General features: G+C 38.6%; 1 protein-coding gene across 2 annotated transcripts; it reads right to left on the reverse strand.

Moving 5' to 3' along the window:
• Nucleotides 1-1,416: 1,416 nt before the first annotated feature.
• On the reverse strand, nt 1,417-24,561 carry LOC106881845 (N-terminal kinase-like protein). Of its 2 annotated transcripts, XM_014932360.3 has the most exons (20): nt 24,355-24,560; nt 18,572-18,631; nt 17,741-17,821; nt 16,763-16,885; nt 15,831-16,030; nt 15,021-15,111; nt 14,562-14,717; nt 14,115-14,273; nt 13,631-13,738; nt 12,774-12,887; nt 12,166-12,258; nt 10,400-10,462; nt 9,758-9,946; nt 9,287-9,362; nt 8,250-8,420; nt 7,824-7,933; nt 7,570-7,692; nt 6,090-6,263; nt 5,319-5,460; nt 1,417-4,304 (listed from the first exon to the last, which is right to left on the reverse strand). In XM_014932360.3, the coding sequence occupies exons 1-20, from the start codon at nt 24,466-24,468 to the stop codon at nt 4,162-4,164; spliced, it is 2,490 nt and encodes an 829-aa protein (XP_014787846.1). In that variant the 5' UTR covers nt 24,469-24,560; the 3' UTR covers nt 1,417-4,161. The 2 variants fall into 2 exon arrangements, with proteins under 2 accessions (XP_014787846.1, XP_052827382.1); XM_052971422.2 differs by lacking the exon at nt 17,741-17,821 and having other exon boundaries at nt 24,355-24,561.
• Nucleotides 24,562-24,846: the final 285 nt, after the last annotated feature.

Consider the following 24,846-nt stretch of genomic DNA (forward strand, 5'->3'; position numbering starts at 1 on the left):
TTGATATCAGTTCTGGATGTTGACATGTTTTTCTTACAAGAGAACTGGCACCATGTGACTTTTGTCAGAAAAACATGACCTTCTAAAACTGATAACAAAAAAAAAAAAAAAAATTAATATAATTTGATTTTCTCTTTATTTCAACATGATTAAATCACCATTTCAAGCAACGGAATCCTGTTGCAGATTTTGATAAAAATGTAAAGACATTCTTTCTTTTATTTATGGTAAGTTCTCAAAGAATTTTCTTCTTTGTTTCTTAATACACACACTCACTGTTGTTTTATATATAATTGCTGGACAAGAGAAATATATCATTTTACATCTGCATTCCAATTTGGCAAAGATGGAACAAGTCATCATAGTCTAAACCAGTTCTTATTTGGAGTTAATGCTCTCCTAGACAACCCATGTCTTACTCAGATCGTTTCTACAGCTGGAGACCTTTCCTCATAACAATCACTTTATTTTTTTGCACATTTCATTGTGGCACTGGCACACAAACACTTCAGTTTGATATATAATCACCCTAATATATATATATATATATATATATACATACACCTAAGTTATACATATGTAATTACCTAACAACATGCACCCACAGACACACACAGTTACTCAAACAGACACACATGTATTCAAATGTTTGTTTTATGTCCACTTTCCCATGCTAGCACAAATTGATTAAATACATATCGTTGAGGCTTGTCTTAAAGTCAGATGTCCTCCTTGCTTCCAACCCATTTCGTTCCCAAAAGGATTTTCTGATTCCATTTGTCTGTGAAAGTGTCGGGGGATGGTTTCTAGTAGGGAAAGTTAATAAAATGTAATCCTTTTTTTTAGCTCATTTTTGTGTGAAGTTGTAGAATGTGAACATTTGTGGTCCTACATAAGCATGTATACACACACATCTCTGCCTGTCTGTCAATATAAATACATACACATCATTTAATGACTAGACTCTTCTCATACTTGCATGCTCAGACACGATTGGGGAAGATCTTCTCTGTCTGGATGCTCTTCCTGTCACCTTCCAGGTAGAATATTTTCCATGCAAGACTAGAAACAAACAACATTGTATGACAATGACACTTCTTTCATTTCAACCATCATGTGATGTCATGGAAAGGGCGCACACACACACACACACACACTAAGCTTCTTTCAGTTTCCATCAATCAAATCCACTCACGAGGCTTTAGTTGGCCTAAGGTGTTTGTGCAAGGTGCTGTACAGTGGGACTGAACACAAGATCACATGGTTGGAAAACAAATTTCTTCACAACACAGCTACACCTGTGCCTACACACACACACACACATACATACATACATAACACTTGCTCAGTGTATCATAGGTCAGGTGGATGAGGACTGACCTAGGGCTATACAACAATAATAACAAATTAAAGTAGTTTTATCAACAAAGAGAGTACTCAACACAAGATGTAGAGTATATTTATTGACCTGAAAAAAAAAATGTAAAATAGATTTCTGTTCATTTCAACAAGGGATGTCCAGTTCTTTCATCAATTCTGGACACTGAATTAACATGGAAGTGGTTGAGTATTCCACAGTCACGTCAACCCTCAAAAAAAAAAAAACGAGTGTGTCACTACATGACAAGAGTGAACTTATTAATTCCTGTGTCAATCCATCCAATGGGTTTCCATACAGTTTCCATCTATTCAGCTTCACTCACAAGACCTGAGACAATGGTAAAAGACAAAGATGCTAAGATTGAACCTGGTACTCCATGATCATGAAATGAACTTAATGCTTTGGTCCAAAAGACAATTACTGGTTTATGATGGAGTTTTATGCTGGACAGAGCAATCATCAGCGGGTTAATAGCCATCTGATGATTGCTTCCACCAGCACGAAACAAAGTCAAGGTCCACTGGGAATCTTCATCATCATCGTTTTAGAAGTTATTTCATGTCAGACAGAACTCATCGTTTTCTCCTTACTCTTTGCAGTTCACAGCATCTTGTGCATGCACACAGAAACCCTGCCCCAACCCCATATCTACAATGCCATCTACGTCCTACACTCATCCACCACCAACAAAAAAGAGAGGTTGTCCACTCCAAACACTCTGCATTTCTACTTGAAAGCATTCTTTTCTCCAGACACATTGTATAAACATGTCAGAATCTCACCTGACACCAGTTGTTACACACACACACTGAAAGCTAACGATTTCATTATTCTGATTGCTATTCCAGGTCTTCCACTTTTGTGTATTTAAACAAACAAAAAAGACAAAAGATAATCAACAGGTGGGGATGTGTAACCCTTTTCCTCATCTCAACAGACAAAAGTGAGAAATTCAGAAATTCCAAAAAGCGAAGGAATGAAGCACACACACATACGTGTGTGTGTGTGTGTGCGAGTGCGTGTGTGTGTGTGCATAGAATCAGGGCATATTGGGTATAGAAATTCAATAAATAATTACTCAATAAAAATAAGTAGAGTTTGTATAATATTTATTAGAAGCTAAAACAGCAGCGTTACTATTTTGACTTTCACAGCAGAAACTGGAGCCTAATGCAGTCTAATCTTGTAAAACCATCCAACCCATGCCAGCATGGAAGGTGGACATTAAAAGATGATGAACATACAAACACACAGATATGTGTGTATGTTTTCAGAAATACTGCACCTTACAGAATAATGACAAACTGATGTCAACCACTTTTTGTACCCAATGTAAAGAACTGATGCTCTTAAAATATCAAACCCTGTAGAATACCAACCAAATGATGCCAGCAGCCTGTCTGCTCCACCATGTGAACCTATCAAGAAAATATCTGATGTCACTAACATAGCAAAAACAACCACATGACCTGAATTGACCAATAGAAATCTAAAATGCTCTCACCTCACAGAAACCATTTAAAACTTTTTCATTCTTCTCTCTCTCTGTTTACAAACATCTGATGCTGTGGCTGTGATCTACGGCCACGAAACTTTAAGTAATGTGGTGCTGAGTGAAGCTGTTGTTTGATGAATGTAACACCAATCAAATATGTTGAGTGCGAGTTTGTTTTGTTTGAAAACACACTCGAGTACGTATGTATGTGTGTGTGTAGAGCATGTATGAATGAGAGAGAGAGAGAGCACTGTGTAGAGCTAACTCTTTGCTCTTGCTGGAAACAAGACAACCTCTCTGGTGCTGGTGTCACAATGAAATGAAGAACCCTGCAGAGTCACTTTTGTGCACAGGTGTTAGGAAACGTACCCAGTCACAGGAATCATGTTGGAAATGGAAAGTATGAGCAAAATGTGGTTCCGAACCTATGTAGGAGGGCAGGGAGTTGAAATGACAACTGATGATCTGTCCATCCAATGCCAGCATAGAAAGGGGCTATAAAAATGATGATGATGGTGATATACAGACATCATCATTTAACATCCGCTTTCCATGCTGGCATGGGTTGAACAGTTTGATTGAAAACTGGTAAGCCAGGGAGCTGCACCAGGTTCCAACCTGATTTGGCAAGGTTTCTACAGCTGGATGCCCTTCCTAACACCAACCATCAACTTTGTAAAGTGATTTGGCAATAGGAAGGTTATTATAAACAAGAGAGAGAGCCTCCAACTTGTGTAGGAGGGGAGTAACCCCAAATAAGAACTCATTCTGACTGTAATGATGTGTCCAACTATGCCATCATGGAAAAGAAAATGTAAAATGATGATGATGATGATGACGAATTCTTTCTTTTGCAGAATAAATTGCATTTATAATTTTATAAATAATCAAAGAAGTCCTTAAAAAGGAAAATATTTCCTTCTGATTGACTTCCTTCCCAATAATTTGTTGTTCACCAAAGACAATTTACAATGGAATTTGTGGGTCAGCCTGGAACTGCCTTCACTTTCTCTCACACACACGTGCACACACACACACACACACACACACACGCATAATTCCATAAAGAGGCAAAGATATTGACACCCAGGTACATCAAATGGTCCATCATGTTATCATGTTTTATATAAATTGTGTATGTATAAGCATTACGCACACACACACACATTCATGTATGCGTATCTATGTGTGTGTGTGTATATTTCCATCCAAATACAAAGATATTCAGACCAAGTGTTTCATCAATCTGTTGATCCATTCCTGTATTCTTCCTTGACCATAATCTTCAATCTAAATTCAGTTTCTTCACACCTAGTTTCAAGGCACCAGCTGTCTTACGTAATTCTCGTTTCTCTTGGAGTTCTTTCTGTCTTTGAAGTTTTCGCTCCTCTCGCTCTCTCCTCTTCCTTTCATTCTCGTTGACTGAACCTGTGGACAGAGAAATCAGCATTTTACAACCTTAAATACATCAGAAGCCACAGAATTTCAATTTACGGACACAACATTATTGTGACATAGTTTCCTTCAGACATATTATTGATATATATATATATATATATATAGATATAAAAGTATGTATGTATGTATGTGTATATATGTATCATCATTCATCAGCATTTAGCGTCTGTTGGACGGCTTGACCAGGGCTGGCCAGCTGGAAGGCTGCACCAGACCCCAGGTCTGGTTGGAGATGCCTTTCTATGGCTGGATGCCCTTCCTAACACCAACCACTCTGAGAGTGAAATGGGTGCCTTTACATGCCACTGGCAAGGGTGCCATTTGCATGACACCAGTATCTGCCATGACTGCGATTTTACTTGACTTGATGGGTCTTCTTCCCAAGCACGACATAATGCCAGAACTCTTGGTCATTGCCTCCATATATATATAAAGTTAAATATATTCAATGAGGATATTATATCCTGAATTTATATTGAGTGCTTTATTGTATCAAAGTATTAAGACTATTAAAGTATTTATGTATTTAATACGAGCGATTATATATATTTTATATAATATGTTATATATCAGTGCCATCGATCCCCAGGAGTCAATATTAACCACTTTGGAGACCCCTGGTTTAACCCATGCCAGCATGGAAAATGGATGCTAAATGAAGATGATGATGATATATATATACACTCGGAGTACCTGGCTTTGCCTGGGTATCAGAAAGCATCACATAGCCTAAAGCCTTCTTGATGAGAGGTATCCTGATGCAAAATTTTACCTACCCGGGTAGAAAACTGGCTTACAACCTGGAACACCCAGGAATTCCCTTGTAAGAGGGTAGATAGTACGTGTGTGTGTGTGAAGTGCAATTATAACATTCTCTCTATAAATATGGTAAAGAAAGGTTAAAAAAAGTCTTCAAAAATAGTTTAAAGTAAAAAGAGTGATAATTAGTCCCTTAAAAACAAAACAAGATTTTTAAGGTCATACCTTTATTTGAACCTGTGACATCCCAGTCTTCAGTGTTGCCCCAACCATCTTCTTGCCAACCCTCAGGTTTAGATGGTTTACTTCTGATCTCTTCACTCGGTGCCTCTGGTGACTTAGCACCACCAACATTTGGTTTGGTAGTCTAAAGAGAGAGAGAGAGAAAGTAAAAGGGGAGACTCAGTGCTGTGCAAACAGAAGGACTTCACATTTCAGTCTGTGTAGCTGTGTGAAGGAGTACAACCGAAAGATGAGGAGGAGAGGATTGGACAGTGCCTTGCATCCTTAAGCAAGGTACTTCATTTCATTCAACTGAAAATGAGCACCAGTAACAGCTTGGGCTTAACACTATAAGAGATTGGTGTCCAGCTGAGGGGTCAGTAGGCTCAAGACAAACTTTAACTTGAGTTCAATCCCTTGTCAAGTAGTATATCTTGGAAACGCTTATAAACATACAGCTAGGCAGACTGAACTGTTGACAGTGTGCTGTGTTGGAGACAAACACATTTCAACTGCTAGAACATAATATAAACCAATATGGGTGTGGTTTACAGTCCAACATCAGAACTACACTTTAGACTCACCGAGTTGCTAAATACTGAGCCATTTAACGGAAAAACCAAACCCAACATGGCCAGGTTCCTGTTTAGTTATGTTTGGCAGCAAAGAAATGTCTGTGATGATTAATTAGATGCTGTACAATGTGTCTAATCTATGATATCACACGGATATTGCTGTCTGATGATGATGATTATTAAGATGTTGTGGAAATACCTTTTTCCTGACATTTGTCAGAGATGTGAAAAAATCTGCTTCGCTTTGGTTCTCTTCCCAGGCATAAGAACTGGCTGGTTGCAGCCCCGGGGTGTCTAAAGTGGTAGAAAACTCATCATCTCCCCAGTCACCCCAGCCCTCAGTGTTGCTGGGGGTTTCCAAACAGCTGGCCTCCTACAACATCAAAAATACATACAATAAATACATCAGCCTCTCCAAGACATTGTGCAGGCTGGATGGTCATAGAAAGACAACCAGCCACGAAAAAAAAAAATCTGCCCAACTAAATTTTGTCTGAACCATGTAGGCATGGAAGGATGGTTGTTAAAACAATGATGATGACGTACAGAGAGAGAGAGAGAGAGAGAGAGAGAGAGAGAAAGAGAGAGAGAGAGAGAGAGAGAAAGAGAGAGAGAGAAAGAAAGAGAGAGAAAGAGAGAGAAATCACTGATATATTCCAAAGTGCTAGTTTTGAAGATTTCTGTCTAGGGATAGCTTCTCAAGGTGAAATCAAAATTTGAAAACCCTACAAGACTAGGTGAAAGCGCTAATTTATAAAACATGTGACATATGAATAAAAATCTCTAAATGTATAACCATCCAGGCATCTGAGTACCTGATTATTATTTTTTCTAATATATAATTCCTGTACATCACCTTCAAACCTTCCTATATATATATATATATATATATATATATATATATATATATATATATATATATATATATATATATATAAATGTCATCAACCTTATTTTATGTTCACTTTCCCATGTAATCACAACGTAAGACAGTTCTTATTTGGAGTTACTTTGTCCTCCTAGATGTTCCAGAGGACCACGGGTTGGTTGCTTGTTCCATATTTGGTATTCTTTCTACAACTATTTCACAAATTGCACAGAGAGGGAGAGAGAACATTGACTGTTTCTAGTCTCTCACAGAATCCATAACTGGCACTCAGTCATGACGAGAGTTCCAGTTGATCCGATCAATGGAACAGCCTCCTTTGTGTAGTTAATGTGTAAGTGGCTGAGTACTCCACAGACATGCGTGTCCTTAACGTAGCTCTCAGGGAGGTCCAGCACAACACACAGAATGTGACTAGACTGGCCCTTTGAATTACAGGTTCTACACATTTTTGCCAGCTGAGTGGACTGGAGCAATAAAGTGAAAGTGTCTTGCTCAAGGACACAACATGTTGCTGAGAATTGAACTCACAACAACTTTGTGATTGTAGCTGAATACACTAACCCCTAGGCTACATACCTTTAAAGAATGAGTTTATATCCTAATAAAGATTTCATAGAATGGCCAGTTTTTATTGGGAAATCTTGTCTGGATATAAACTCCATAAACTCTTCATAGATTCTGTCTTAGACTAGAAACAGTCAGTATTTTCTCTCTAAGCTACAGGTTTTAATGATAATTACAGGTGTAATTTATATATCTGCAGAAATATAAAGTTTGGAGAAATTCTTACCGGAGTCTCTTCAAGACTTCCCCAGTTTTCATCATCTTCCCAGCCTTCAAACTCTTTGTTCTCTTCTGATGTGACATCTTGTACATTGGACAAGTTCTTGGGTTTCTCATCAAGATTTAATTCCTAAAACAAATGAAATATTAGAAACATTAACTAAAACTAACAAACCACTGCTATGAAGCAATGCTATGAACGACATACAATGTGCTGCCAGAAGATATGAAATAAATCCAAGAAATATTTTTTTAATTTACCATTTCGTTCCAGTTCTCAGACTCCCAACCTTCATTGCTCTTTGGTATGTCTGGTTTGGAAGGAACTGATTCTCGCTCCTGAGACTCTTCTGCTCTCACGGGCGGTCGTCCTGCAACAAGAAGATGAAGAATAACAACAAAATCATTATTACCATTAATAACAATAATATGTAATGTTAGTGTGCACGAGGAGTATGGAGCATAAATGAAACAAGAAAAAAACCCAAAAAACTGGTAGTAAGAGGAATCTGATATCTCACACACACACACACATCCCAATCCCACCTTAACATCACCCTGCTAGAGTTCTCATCCCTTCATCATTCAAGTTGAAAGAGTGTCTGGAGAGAGGGAAGAGTAGAAATGAAGAGAATAAAACCTAAGTTGTTGAAAAGGAAAGTGAATGACTGCCACAACATCACTTACCATTGGCTGGAGTTGAGGTTGGACTAGTGTTCACAGTAGGAGTAGTAGTAGTAGAAGTAGTAGTGGCACCACGGTAAAGTTTCGATGTGAGGGATGACATCCCAATAACAGCCCATCCGGCCCAGCTGGAGATGTCACCGGCCTTGGAGCCACCGGCAGTGACGTCTTTCTCTGTAAATACATCAGTTGTAACAATACTCAAACATTATATAACAGTTCCAAGAACACTGTAACACCAGTGTAACAAGGCAATAAGATCATATGACATTTGTAACAACTGCAACATCAGCTGTAACAATATAGTCAGGTGAAGAATAACAATTTTAACAACATTAAATGTAACAGCTGGAATAAAGATTCAAATTCTAGCACAAGGCCAGTAATTTTGAAGCGGGGGGGGGGGGTTAGTTATTCACATCGACCCCAGTGTTCAATTGGTAATTAATTTATTGACCCCAAAACGAAGAAAGGCAAAGTCAAAATTTGAACTTAGTATGTAAATAGGGATGAAATGCTATTGAGTATTTTGCCCAACGTGCTAACGATTCTGCCAGTTCGCCCACAGCAGTTGTAAGAATGGTTTCAAAGTTTGCCACAAGGGCAGCTGTTTCAGGGGAGGGGACAAGTCGATTACATTGACCCCCCCCCACCAAATGTCCAACTGGTACTTATTTTATTGTCCCTGAAAGGATGAAAGGCAAAGTCGATCTTGGTGGAATTTGAACTCAGAACGTAGCGATGGTCGAAATGCCGCTAAGCATTTCGACCAACATGCTAATGATTCTGCCAGCTCACTGCCTTTATAGCAGTTGTAATAATGACATCTCAATTGGTGTACGTACCGATCATGGTACCTCAATGAGGAGGTCCCATTAAGCATGTAAACCCTATAAACATGATATATCCATGGAGTAATGTGATGACTTTGAATTGAAGTAGTTTGTTGGGTTCCAAAACTGAGACAACCGAGTCTCAGAATCTCTTTAACAACAACAACAACAAACTATAAAACACACAACAACAACAAGAACATTTACCCATTTCTTCACGTAATTCTGGATTTTCCGATACTTTTTCTAATTTGCTAAGAAAACCATTAATTGCTTTGAAACTCTGAAAAACAAAGAAAAGTCTTTTAATTTACTGGGAAAGGGGTGGAATGGTACCATTCTACATGCGCAGGCTGGTATTCACTTCTGTTCTATTGTTAACTAATTAGTCATGTAAGAAATTAATTGAATGCTTTGTCAAAGTCTTTTGTCACACTTCTTTGTTACTGCTACAAGTCTGTCATGGGAAAATATCACTTTGCTTGGAAACAGGTGTGTGACAGGAAAGGCATCCAGCTGTGGAGAATGAGACTCAATAAATTCCACTTGACCCATGCAAGCATGAAAAACTGGACGTATGATGATGATGATGATGATGATGATGAAACCAAAGTGATTAAAGACGAGATGTTAAAATGAAACAAAAGATAAGAAATAAAAGGTGATGCATCAACTTACTTGATCCCGGACCGATTTATTGGAATCCAAAGTCAAGACTGAGAGAGCAGGTATCAATCTCATTGCTATCTCAGACAGACTGTAATAATTCTGAGTGGCTGCCATTGCCAAGATTCCAGCTTGTCGAGCTGGAGGGAAAGGATCTTTGAGAGCACGTAGAAAGGCAGAGCAGATAATCTTTTGTCGGATCTGTTGGCAAAAAAAATAAACATTTACTAAGAGAGCTGTTAATATATTAAACACACACGTATACAGTGTGTATATATGTATATATATATATATATATATATATATATATATACACACACACGTATAGTGTATATATGTATATATATATATATATATATATACACACACACACGTATACAGTGTGTGTATATGTATATATATATATACACACACACGTATGCGGTGTGTATATATATGTATATATATATATGTTTTAATGTCATTAAGTGGTGGCAATTTAAGCTTTTGTCAAGGACCTCCACCATAAATGGTTTATTCCTTGCTTTCTCTGTTTGAGGCCAAATTAACTGAATTAAGTTGAAAACTTAAATTTGATGACGCCAAATAGAAAATGTACTGATTAAATGTCATTTTCTGTAATATTATGTTCAAAGGAGACAGAGGTATACTTACCTGGGGATTAAGGTAACCAGCAATTTTACCAAGGCACACAGTAGTATTAGTTCTGATTCCACCCTATAACAAAGAAACATTGGTTAGTCATGCTGAAATATCAGAGGAACAGCTAAAATGATAAACTCATCCTAGAATCTATTCTATGTTATTGTTATAATGAATATATGATGGCAATATCATATGTTAGAGGATATCAGTGTGTCTCTTGAGCTCTGCTGGAAATTTTCAAATTCCTGAAAGGATTGAGCAGAAAATACCTAAAAACTGGGTTTGTTTATTGAAATGGTTTTAGTGTCTTCACTTGTGGTCAGATTATTGTGACAATTAGCAGTGGTGCAAAAAAGCTTTGTTTTGATTTTAATGTAAATAGTCATTTGTACTAAAAAGAGTGTTGTGTATGTGTGGTTGTTAATAAATACATCACAATAAGTAAAAACAACTGATTCACTCAAAAAAAAAAAGATAATGAAAAAAGAGGTTAGTAATTAATTCAATGCAATTAGTAACAAACTTGGACATACAAACATCACAAACAAATAAAGTGTTTTACTTTGATCTTTTTAGTAGCATTTTTATTATGTAATTTACAGTTAAGCTGAATTACGCCTTCAGAAACAACATCTTCAGGTATACATGAATGTTTTGATACAATATTCCAAAAATAAATGACAAAAAATCAGCAACAAATCCATTAAATGAACGATGGAGGTAAGGATTAAAAGGTTTCTCACTCAGAGAATTTGTGACTTCCTTTAAAGCTTATATACAAGATTGTTTCAATTTGAATGGTCTCACAGTGGATCTACTTCCAGAGTGAGAATCTTTTCATAACTGACCACAAACTGGTGGCCAGTTATGGTCAGTGTGCACCCAGTTTTCTGTAATGGATATTCTTCTTCATAATGGCTACGACATTGTCCAGTATTCTAGAGTGAAGATGTCTTTAAGTTGTATCCTAGACAGTGTCACTTCAGATTATGTCACCAACTGACGATCAGTGAATTACTTGATTACCATTCCATTGAGAAGATACCTGAACAAATGGTTAGGGTGTTACACTCAGGATTGCTGGATTGTGGATTCAATTCCTGGACTGGGTGGCATGTAGCGTTTTGGAGCAAAATGCTTCTTTTTATGTTACTCTGGTGCTGTGTGGGGATTGGCATGCCAAAGAATAGACCCAACATTTCCTTTGTGTGTCATAAAAGGCAACTAAAAAGGGGCTGAGGTTGGATTTTCACTCTGACTTCTTAAATCCTCACTAGTAGTGACCACCCAAGCAGACCCATGGGTTAGAGGGTTGTCATCAGAGTGGTACAGAGGTGCCATCTGCCAGGAGTACGGAATCAATAACAAATGGTGGTTGCAGTGATGTGCTGTTACAGTGCAAGCCTGCATACTACTACTACTACTACTAGGTTTTCCATCATTGACAAATTCTTTCAAATTTTTGAGTTTTTTGTTGAATTTTGAGGACGGAATTGGATTCGTTTCTTTTTGTTTATGGCCAGGATTTAAAGAGAATTGGTGATATCGTTGGTAGAAGTAGACTAGGAATTACAATAGACCCCCCCCCACACACACACCAGGTTGTCTACCAAATGTGACTAATGAGAATTTGACAAAGCTGTCACCTCTTTAGTAGACAACACTTGCCCAATGCTGAGGGACCCCATAGCTACAGTGTCAAGCCAGATGGACTTAATCATAATGAGGATATGTAAACGATAAGAATAATAGACAATTAGAAAGAAGTTAATTACTTGGTCATCTTTCGACTGAAGACGGGCAAAATGTTTCATTAGTTCTTCATTAAGGTTCTTGTAATTTAACTTGGGAGCAAGATGGAGCATTGCCTGGAATTAGAGAGAAATTTAGAAAATATTAGAAATTATAGAAGAATTATAGAAAGAGATTGAAAGATTTTTGTTCCTTCTTTTGTGGTTGGAAAATGGGTTTTTTTTAATGCTATTTCAATAGCAGACTCAGGAATAAATCAAGTCTTGTAGCAACCAATGGAGTCTCAATGTGATCAATTGATATGCTAGAAACAGAAACTAAACATATCTCAAATCATAATCTAGCATATTGAAATGAGAAGGACACCTTAAATAATGTAGTCTATGATTGGAGCCTGGTGTTGCCATCCGGTTTCACCAGTCCTCAGTCAAATCGTCCAACCCATGCTAGCATGGAAAGCGGACGTTAAAAGATGATGATGATATGCTATGGTGAATAAAAGACAACGTATTCCCATGTGGTCGATGATCCTAGATCTGCTGGATTAGGTCTGATCTGGATTAGGTCTGATCTGGATTAGGTCTGATCTGGATTAAACGACAACAAAGAGTAGGGAAAGTGAGTGTGTTACCTTAATGGTACTTTCTCGCACAACTGGATTTGTATCCATGAATCCTTGGATAACATGTGGGAATATTTGGTCATTAACTGTCGGAGTTTGAAGATGTTCAACAAAAAATTCAATCTACAAAAAAAAAACAACAAAAATATAATATATATTTATAGGTTATTGATTATCAAAAGGTCTGAGACTAGCTGTTATAATTTACTACACACACACATCAGTTTCACTGAGAGGAGAGAGAAATGATGTGTCTGGTGATATTCTTAAGGTACAAGAAAATGGATAGGAAAGAGGGTAGAAATACAGAATGGATGGGTAGGTTCACAGGGGGGGGGGGGGGGTAAAGAAGAATAAGAGTGGGTCAGGGAAGAAGAGGAGGAGGTAATAAGTGGTAGTATATAAAAGTGGAGGGAGAGTGGGAGAGTAACAGTATAATAAACTAGGTAAATGAGAAATAGGGTGACGATGTGAACTGCAGGAAGTGAGGGCTTGGCCCATGGCCATTTTTGGTGCTACAAAATAGGTGATATTGATGTGGTTAAAGTTCTTCTTGAAAAGTTGCAGGTTGACAGCTGAAGGAATAATGAGAAGCAGAGAGGGAATTTCAGGGGGATGATGTTGTGGGGAGGAAGGATTTTGATGGTTGTAGTGTTTGTGGAAATGACTGTTGTGATCTGTTTCTGGTGTCAGTGGTGTGGGAGTAGTGGGGCTTCAGAATCATATCCTTAAAAAACCATATTCTTCACCTATTTGAAACTATACTCCTTACCTGAGAAAAAAAAAAAAAAAAAATTCATAACACTATACTTGGTGTTTGAACCATATTTTTAAGGTGTAGCAAAGAACAAGAAATGGATATTCACCTGTTGAAGAAGTTTGACACGAGTAGCACGATCTGGGGAAGAAAACAACTTTATAACACAGGGAACAATTTTTTTCTGGTATTCTTCAGACTGGAGAAGTTTGCCCACCTGGAATTGAATAGAAGAAATATTCATAGAAAGAGAAATTATTGTAAAGTTACAAAGTGGTCTGGGTGCATTTTACATGGCACCAGCACTAGAGAGGTTGCCAAGTTATTTGTAAGACAAAGAAAAGATCCTTGACTGAGTGGGGATGAAGTAGGGAGGGAGGTGGCTCTATGCCAAGTGTTGAGAAGGTATGAAAGGGGTACAGGGCTACCATGCATTATATAAGGGTGGATGAGAGGAGCTGGAAAAAAGACAATGATGGTAGTGATGAGAAATCTGCACTTTTATATTCTTAGATGAATTCTAATTCTTCTTTGTTGTTATTGTCAACAAACAATTACTGGTATCAAATTCTATCACTCTTTAGAAATCTTACCTTGAAAAGTGGTGCCAATACTGCAGAACCAGCATTACCATATTGGAAAGCATCTAATAATTGTGGTAGAATCTTGTGTTTACAGAACTGTTGAGGAAAGGAATCTATGGCAGGAGTCAGGTTGCTGAAGAATTTATTTTTTGCTGCTTGGTCTTGGATCTGCAAAATAAGGGACAATGGAATCACATTGAAAACATCTCAGTTGATAAACCAAGATTTAAGTATTTAACATTTACAAAAATATCATCAACTTGATGTTTATATCATCTATACACATTTATTTGTTTGTCTACCTGTATATCTGAAACCTAGCGAGTGGACTTGATAGATGGAAACTGAAGGAAGTCTGACATGTGTGTGTGTGTGTGTGTGTGTGTGTGTGTGTGTGTGTGTGTGTGTGTGTGTGTGTGTGTGTGTACATGAAAATATGACAGTCAGAGTACTCACTTGAATTTCTTCAAGGAACATAATTGTCTTCACAAAACTATTGTCCATAAAATTGCCATTCTCTTGGCAGTTTTGGAGGAAAGCTGAAGGATTTGGTCGACTTTTGGGATTGGCACTGACCAACTGACAATAATCCCGTACTAAATTCTTTGGAATCTGAAATGAAGAAAACATTAAAGAATAACTAAGATTTGAAACACAAAATATCTGAGTGAAGTTATTCTTTCCTGATATTTATTCCATAGTTAAAGTAGTTACCATTTTATCAAGAAATACATAGAGAGAACCCCCGTTTGGTTTGCTAATAAAAAACCTTTGTTTCATGAAAATAATTTCGTTCCAATACATTCACACACACAATCCTGCCTCTGTCACATACACACTTTGATTTCCTAATTGGCATGTGTAATTAGCTCAGCAGTAAAAATGGGGAAAATGAAAACATTTGGGAACACTTACCTTTCCAAGGGACTTTAGGGCCGAGGACCGAGGCAAGGGCCCATTGAACACCTCCCATATCAAACAACCTAAACCCCACATATCAGTAGACCTGTTAACGAGAAGAGAATATATATATATATATATGTGTGTGTGTGTGTGTGTGTGTGTGTGTGTGTGTGTATGTATTGGTGTATGTCTATGTGTGTGTGTGTGTGCGTGTGTGTGTATAGAAGTATGTGACACTAAATTGTGAGAATGTTTACCTGTGACAAACTGGCACAAAATCCAGGAGGGGCATTAGTTCTTGTTTGCTGTTTATCATAAACCAGAGCAGTATGGTTATAGCATAATGGTACCTATTGACAACTAGGTGGAGTGAGCTGCAGGCAGATAATTGTCTGAAGCATGGACACTACACAGAGAACAACAACAACACACTGTAATAAACATGTCAGAAGCAGGTCATCAGCTGAGACATTGAGTTGGAGGTTTGTTTACTTCCGTGCCAGGCTTCCATTGATCCAGGCTCAACTTGTCAGTTGCAGACATATTAAACGTCTCTGTTGAAAGCAAAATGAACCAATGAGGGAACCTCTACATGATTACTCACATGGCTAGAAACAGCAGACAAATCTCATTGAAATACCACCAAGCTGCTTCAGAAGGGGAGGCAGTATTAGACAATGTAGCCCTAGATACACTATACCTGAATAAACAGCACGATGGTTAGAGCTGAATACATTATAGCATCGACTGTTGCAGCTGAGCTGAGCTGGAACAATAACAGCAACAATAATAACATAAAAGATATGTAAAGAAGGGACTTACCAGACGTGGCCTCCAGTTGTTTCTGGTGGGTCGTACATCTTCAACGTTGGTAAAACTTTCACTGTTGGTTGACCGCTAGCTGAATATAAATAATCTACTCCACCTATCTTCCATTCTCCAGCCAGGTCAACAAAGACTGACCATAAATTAATGTTGTTGTGGATGAAACTGCAGTCGTTGTTTAAGAAAGCAACACCTTTCTAAAAGTAAAAAGAAAACTGATGGTTTATATGAGAAACAGGAAGTAGGGATGAGTGTGGAGACAAAGAAGGGGACAAGCAGTTAACGGGGTCGAGGGTTTGTATTTGATATGGGGTTCACTGTATTGTGTCCAGGGCCAAATGTGCAACAGTCAATAGCTCAGTCCATCTGGTTATTTGCAGGCACCTCTACAACATGGTATACTTTACAGTATTGTATCAATGACAAAGACTATTTTCAGCAAAAGCTCAGTCTACCTGGATGTAAGCAGGTACCACTATACTGAGGACGAATATGACAAACGTTTCCTATGTATACACACACATATATATATATGTATATGTATATTTACACACACACATGTCTGTGTTTGTGAGTTTGTTTAGTGACACACCACAAACGCCACTCGCAACGAGTGGCGTTGCTGCTGTCATTTCTTCTTCCATCAACTTGAATTGAGTGGACTGGAACAATATGAAATCAAGGGTCTTGCTCAAGAACACATTACGCTGCTTGGTCCAGGAACTGAACCCCTGACTGCTAGATTGTGAGTGCAATACCCTAACCACAAGGCCTTGTATTTAGCAGATGTAATTAGTTGAGGCTCAGAAAGAGTGGTTGACACGGAGTCTACAGAGTGAAAGTCACTCTAATAAATTGCAAAGAAAGGGAGAAATCTGCTCAGTTCTAGCGACAAGTGGTGGCCTTGGGTTAAACAATAACCAACATACCGTAATTTGGTGAAGTCCCCAGGAGATGGCAAGTTCATTACAGCTGCCTTCTTTATTGTCATCAGTGAGATAGGAACAAAGGGGGACAACTGATTCTGTCACAATGTAGATTATACGATCAGACTGAAAAGAAAAGAACAAGACACAAGCAACACACATTATTAGGCTTAAAAAATGGTATGGAGACATGTTAACCAGTCTGACGAATTTTTATGTATAAGGTCATGTTTCAGAATGTATTTTATACAAGGATGAAGGCGGTGTCCCAGCATGGCCACAGTGCAATGACTGAAACAAGTAAAAAAAAAAAAAATTAAAATTAGGCCAGAGATATTTTTTTCACCTTTGACATTTATTTCTTTTTAACAAATGATAAAATTCCAGGTTTACTCATTGACAACAACTCCATATCTAGACTAGAAGACACACACACAGGGCTTCTTCCAATTTCTGTGAACAAAATCCACTTGCAAGGCTTTGGTCAGCCTGGGACTATGACAAGACATTTACCTACAGTGTCACAGTGGGGTTGAACCCAGAACCATGTGGTTGGGAAGCAAGCTTCTCAATCACACAGCCACACTATTCATTGGACAACAGAGGAAAAAAAAAGGTCAGGAATAGAAGGTGATGGGCAGGGTAGGACCTGCAGGCGTCATCAATCACTACCATGAGCCACAGCATCTTCCGACCGGCCTTCCTTGGTCTCCCTCTTTCACAGGTACCACTCACATGGAGCACTTGGTACTTCTTTATGCAGCAGTCTTCCTCCATGCACCTCACATGTCTACATCAGCACCACTTCCTCTTTTGTACACATGTGCTGGTGCCATATAAAGAAGCAGCCAGTGGTTGGCATTAGGAAGGGCGTCCAGTCATAGAAACCCTGCCAAAGGAATACATTAGCAAAACGAAATGGTAAGATACAGTTGGATACAAATGGCAACACATAAAAATGATTGAATTACAACAACTAACCTCTAAGCCATCCAGGTAAGAGAGTATGTTTGGATGTCGAAGAGTTTTTAGTCTTTTAAAGGCAGCCTGAGCTGTTTGGAGCTGGAAAATGGAAAGAGATAATAGATGAAAAGTTTGTGGAATAGAAATTCAATAACAAAGTGGTAGTGGGTGGGTGTGTGTGTGTGTGTGTGGGGTAGTAGAAATTTTACATTTGGAGCACAGATTGGTGAATGGATAGGAGAGTAAAGAACCACATTGCAAAAGGTCAATGGTTCAAATACCATCACTGGCACTGTGGTATGCCTCTAACAAAGATATTTAATTGTCAAACTCTGCAGTCCACCAAGCTGTAAATAGGTACCACAATGCAGGAACAACTCGATGTTCTAATCACTCTAACACTGAGTTTATAACACGCTTCTGATTGTTGGGTTGGCAGCAGCAGTTCAGTCTCCTGATACAAGTTTGTGTTAAACTGAAAAGTTAAGACGAGTTAAGACGACCACGGAAACATAGTCCGAGGTCAGACTGACTGAACGGTAAACATCGAGCATATGAGAGAGAGAGAGAGAGAGAGAGGGAGAGAGAGAGAGAACGAGAGAGAGAGAGAAAGAGAGTGGCAGGGGTAGACAGTCTCTGCAAGTGTATGTGTGTGTGTATATAGATATGTAGAGAGAGAGTCTATATACATGATGACATGTGTCAAAGTGACAGAGAAATGGACAGTGTGAGATGTATGTTATAGTAGGGGTGTGGAGGGGCATGTTATGACAGTAATGATATGGCAGGGTGGTGGCGGTGGTAATGGTGTGACGTTAAGCAGGTGAACACTACCAAAGTCATTCTTACCTGGCTACTGTCAGCACTTTTCACATCAAAAGCAAAAATGGAAACAGCATCACCATTGACCTGGAATGAGAATTAATGGTTTCTGGTTTAGGTAGAAGATCACAGAAGACTATACACCAACCCCTGGGATATGACTAGTATAATATGGTTTATCAACTCCACAAAAGTGCAAGGTGGTGTCAACCATGGCAAGATCAAACCTCTTGAGGTGTAAAATTGAAATAAACAAAGACAGTATAAATATTTAGTATTAATTATAATAACAGATACAATATTGTTGGCTTCATTAATTACATAAAACAGCGTGAAGTTTGCTAATTGAATTAATTAGAGCAGGAATAGATAATTAATCAGCAATGACCTGCATACATGCCACAGTCCTGATGAGAGAGAGAGAGAGAGAGAAGCCTGTGTGAAATGAGTAGTGGACAGTTTGAGATTATAGGAGCCAGAAATGGAAAGGAACACTCAGCCGTTGAGGTGTTCACTAAAGTTTGAATATCTCACCTGTATTTCAAATGGGGGGAGAGAGAGAGAGAGAGAGAGAGAGAGAGAAAGAGAGAGAAAGAGAGAGAAAGAGAGAGATTAAAGCAAACAATAGAACCCCCTGCTCCGTACCCTTCATCAACCCCTTTTGATGTTGCTGTCAGTGTGAGACAAGAAAATCAATTCTAATACAGAGCACCTGTGTAGAGTGTGTGCATGTGTGTGTGTGTGTGCCTACCTCTGTTCCTTTCAGACTGGAGGGATTAGGGTAGTGTTAACTAAACAAGCTGTCATCCTGTGTTGCAATTAATAACAAATTCACAGGGTATAATTAAGTGATCTACTTGACTCAAGAGAAGGAAGGACATTACAAACACAATCAGTTACTTAGACTTTCAGCCAACTAGAAATAGTAGTAAAACCTCCCTCAAATCACACCTTCCTGCTTTCGCTCCTAGCAACTTCCACATGGTACCTGGGTTTACTAGAAAGAACAACAAAATCTCAAAAATTAAGTTTACTCTGAACAGACAAGGAAAAGCCTCTGCACAATCACTTGACCTGCTAGAAATAGCAACCAAATTTTTGTTAAATTATACCTGACTGAAAGGACACATTAGATAATGTGGTGTCTTGAGAAAACAACATCCGATCCATGCAAGGATGGAAAAGTGGAACAAACAACGTCTAAGATTTGCACAAAAGGAATAACCAATTATTTATGTTAGCCTGGAGGGGAAAAAAGGTAGCATCCAACTAAGTAGTATTTGAACTCAGAACATGGGCAACTAAATACATTAAGGTATTTTCTTTGAGACTGTATTGATATTGTCATGGTAACGTCTGCCTTAACTAGAAGAGGAAGATGAGGAATGACAAAAGTAGAATATCTGTCATTTTTCTTTGTTGAAAGAGAGAGGGAGTGGAGAGTGTATGCATGACCACCACCCCATCAAAGAATGTCTCAATTTCAACTTTGTGGAGTTGTAGTTGTTTGCTTTTGTGTCCTTTTTACTAAGCCCTCACGGACCAATGCTCTACGTAGCCATATTCCTCAAGGCTCGGTTTGTTTTGTTTTCGAACAAACAAACAAATAATGATTCGGAAACGAAAAGATTTATAATAAAAGCGGGAGGACATTCTTTCTGATAGAGGAAAATCACTGTAGTAATGATTCATAGATAATCACAAGGCAAGATATGTTGGGGAGGGGAGTAGGCACTCGAAGAAATGTTATGTTGTCCTGGTTCTTTACGTTCCGAGTTTAAATCAAGCCAAATTCAATGTTGCTTTACACCTTTCCAAGGTCGATAAAATAAAGTTCCAGACAAGCACGGGAGTTGATTCTGACGAATTTAGTCGTCCTCGTGTAATGCGTTCGAAATGTGAATGGAATTATAAAAGATTATAAGAGTTGGATGAGATATGACGGCTCGGCCGTCTCTCCCCAGTTCTTATATTAATCATTAAAATCCAGAAATACAACAACACGAGGGATAACGGTAACAACAGATCAATAGTTTATTCAAGGTTGGTGTAGAGCCGTTTCGTTCCTGGGTGAATAGGCATGCCGCTAGAATACCAAAGGAAGCTTCGACCACATGTCGGGGTCGAGTTGTCAGAGAGCCTGGAAGACGTCCTGTCACGACGCCTGCTGGATGGATTAAGAGATACGTGTTGTCGCCACCGCTGCTAGAGAGAAAAGAGAGCGAACGCTATTGCTTTTTCTCCACCTGTTGCATTGTGCATGCGTGCTCGGGTACTTCCGTTGACGGCTAGTCCCTTGCACATGCGCAATGGCACTTCCCAAGATGGTGGCCACTACAATGTCCACCTCCCCCCCCCGAGTGCATAGCACGAAACAAGGAAAGATTGTAGAGAGCGCGGAAACAAGATGGCCACCGAACCCAGAAAACACGGCTAAAATTATACAATGAAAAGCAAAAATTGTTTTGTTAAAACAAAGAATGACAAGCTCAATAAATTTGCAAAGCAATGCTGTGTCGGATGCAATAATGGAAGCAAAACTTTTGTATCTGACACGATGTGAGTAAAAGGTTCTGTTCAACATGAAAAGTTCAGCCAGACATAGAGATAAAGGGTCTGTGTGAAAGAAAGTTGCAACGAAGGTGTTGGCGTGAGCAAATGTGTATGCAAAGGTTGAAACAATATGTAATGTGTACATATTTTCTTTTAGCACGTTACTGTGCACAGAAATGGAAGAAAAACAATGTTTGTTTGTACAGAGAAATGAAATGCTGGCGGCAGAAAAATGTCAAATGTATATTGTTTTGGAAAGTTTCTTTGGCCAATGCACTGTCCGGCCAGACCTAGTGACATAAGGGTCACTTGAGTTTTGTCGCAACGACTAAAGTGGAGTGGTTTCTGGTGTGTGTGTTTGTGATGGTATTGATGTTGGTGTGTGTGGTGGTAATGATGTTGACAGTGGTGTGTGCAGTGTTTGAAAAGCGGGCACGTCGTCCACAGAAGTTGAGAGTTTGTCAAGGTACGCTTTTTTCAGACGGTCGACAGACACAATCTCTGTACGACCATTAGCGTCGACCTTGAAGAAATTCAACCCAAGACAGCAGGTTGGGTGAGGCGCGTAAGGCAGCCTTAAGTTGCCTGTGAAATCGCTCAACCATCCCATTAGAAGCGGAATGGTAGCTGGTGGTGCGTATACGATGCCTTTGATGAAGGGAGTGGAAGATAGGCAAATTTACAATTGTTGAATTTTGGCGAAGTTAAATCTAACGTCGACAAAAGAGTTTGGTCCTGTGAAATAGCAAGTAAAGCAATTGCTGCAGGAGAGGAAATAGAATTGACAGGGAGTCTCGTGAGAGCATCAACAGGGATGTTCTGCTTCCCTGGCAAATGACTGTGAAATATAGTCCAGGTGACGGAAAACACGAGGAGAGAGTTTGTCTGTTTTAGAAGACAGTGTGCACATTATATGCGCGGAATTGGTGAAAAAGTTGCGATAAATGGTGGAATCTGGTGATAAGCGCGAACCAGATCAATCTTGGAAAAAATTGTGGAACCATGTGTGCATAGGAGAGAGAGAGAGAAAAAACAATGTTGGATTGTTCCATTCCTTCGTCTCTTGTGTTTTTTTTTTTTCCGTCGTCTCTTCATTTTTTTTACGAGTTGTTTGAGAGATAATTCCGTTATCACGTCGGGGGTGACCAGTTATAAGAATTGGATGAGATATGATGGTTTGGCCATCTCTCCCCAGTTCTTATATTAATCATTAAATCCAGAAATACAACAACACGAGGGATAACGGTAACAACAGATGAGTAGTTTATTCAAGGTTGGTGTAGAGCCGTTTCGTTCCTGGGTGAATAGGCATGCCGCTAGAATACCATAGAAGCTTCGACCACATGTCGGGGTCGAGTTGTCAGAGAGCCTGGAAGACGTCTTGTCGCCACCGCTGCTAGAGAGAAAAGAGAGCGAACGCTATTGCTTTTTCTCCACCTGTTGCATTGCGCATGCGTGCTCGGGTACTTCCGCTGACGGCAAATCCCAAGATGGCGGCCACACGCGCCACTACAAGATAAAATCGTAGAGAGCCAAGTTTCTTGTTTGCTCTTGTTCCCCGCCCCCCAACTCTCGCCGCGTGTATGAAACGTGAAGTTGACCCCAGGAGAGAAATAGTCAGATATTTCGTAGAATCGTGTGTAATTTATTCGGGAAAAGAACGCAATTTACAAACGTAAACAGAAAGGGATGCGTTGATGGAACGATCAAAGACCCTCCATCATCTGCCAAGTTGTAAACTATATTTATTTGGATATTTTCCTTGTTAGGTCTACGAGAAAGTGAAAGGGTCCATGAGCTCACAGCCAGGTGTCTTCGACTGATAGGAGAGAGGACCCATCTCTACATCGCAGCATATTCATTTATGTAACTAAGGTGGACAATACTAACCACTCCTAGGTGGTGGTCGCCGCACAAGAAAGCGTACGGACCATCTCAAATTTCTCTCACAGGGTTGAGTCAAGCGGGGACAATAGCAGAAGACAACGAGCTCGAACTCGGAGAACCAGGTTATTGCGAAGCGAACTTCTTGACCACACAACAGTTTAAAATTACTAAAAATCCAATTAAGCACAAAATAAATAAAATAAAACAAAGAAAATATTTTACGAAAACCAAAAAATAGAAGTCCGTTTGATACAAGAAAATGTTTTAATCTTAAATGAGTTTCTGATCAAAGGTGCTCCAAGCATAACCACCCTTTCTTTCTTTTTTTTATAATGAATCAACATTCAGAAACATTGGGGAAAGATTTTAAAAGTCTTGAACGGAATTAATTTTAGAAGAACTTTCCCTTGGCACAGTGCTACCATAGCCAAGTTATCAAATGTCTCCCCCTTTCCACCCCCATTTTAGTTTGGCCAAATGAAAAGTAGCTGTCCATAGCTTTCCTAGTCCTTCCAGTGAGATTGAAACCGTTAACGCTAATTTCGAAAAGATACAAATCGATGGCTGCAGGAAAAAAAAAAAAAAAAATTCGTGCAAGAGTAAAGGGTATGGTCTGAGGAAGATTTTGTTGCTATTTTTAGCATATTGAGCAAAAGTGTAGAGTTTCCTCAGCAAATTGTTGTGAACAGCCAACTATACACACCCAGTTTGATTTGCAGTGGAGACAAGTCTGGTTGCTGTCACATATTTCTAGTTTACGATCATTGTCAACAAGCTGGAGTGAAATGGAAACAGTTCAGTATCATTGAGAGAGAAAGAGAGGGGTGGATAGATAGTGAGGGAGGAAGAAAAAGAAGAGACAAACAAAATACCACCAAGCTGTTGGTATTTTATCACACACACACATATATATGTGTATGTATGTATATATATATATATATATATATATATATATATATATATATATATATATATATATATATATATGTGTGTGTGTGTGTGTGTGTGACGACCATATCAATGTTGATTGAAGGACTTGCAGCAAAGACAGTTTCGAATGCAGTTGGGAAAAAGTCTGCTGATTTGGTTAAAAGCAGATTTGAGAAACAAGCTCACAGCCTAATGTCACAGAGACGAAGAATAAGGGAGAAATGAATAAATCAACAAGCTTCAATAAATATTTCCCCTAAAATATATCTCAACAAGGAATAAACCTCACGATAAAAAATTCCTCTTTCCTACATCTTCCACGTCTACATACACATTATATATGCAAGTGTGTGTATATATATATATATATATATATATATATATAAGTGAATGTTTATATTTATACATAACATGACGTGTTAATAAAATGGTGTAATTACCTTCTTTTTGCCAGGATGAAGTGTCCAAAGTGATTTCCCATTTAAAACACTGACAGGTTCACCAACATCGTAATTGAAATCCTTGACTGGGTCTCTAGAGAAGAAGGACCACATCGTGGCAGAGGATTGAAACCTCGACTGTCAAATAATCAGCCGCGTGTCACTTTGGTTGGCCACCGGAAAACGGTGTTGTTGTCGACACTAAAATAATAACCCCGGTCTTTCTAATCTGGATTTGATACGTCAACTTTTGCAATTGATACTTGTTATAAAATCAGAATCATATGATACCAAAAATATACGATACCATTCTTATGAAACCTTCGAAATAAATTCTGAGAATTTCCTTATTTCAGTCGACTGATTTTTCTACAAGTATGTAGAATATCAGGAAATGTAAGGGAAATAATTCTCCATTGTAGGAAGCAAATTAAGAAATAATTATTTAATTGTTTTTTGAAATATTTCGTTTACTCTTCTAAAATTCTAAAT

Source organism: Octopus bimaculoides, chromosome 11, assembly GCF_046866305.1.
Source record: "Octopus bimaculoides isolate indiv1 chromosome 11, ASM4686630v1, whole genome shotgun sequence".
NCBI lineage: Eukaryota > Metazoa > Mollusca > Cephalopoda > Octopoda > Octopodidae > Octopus > Octopus bimaculoides.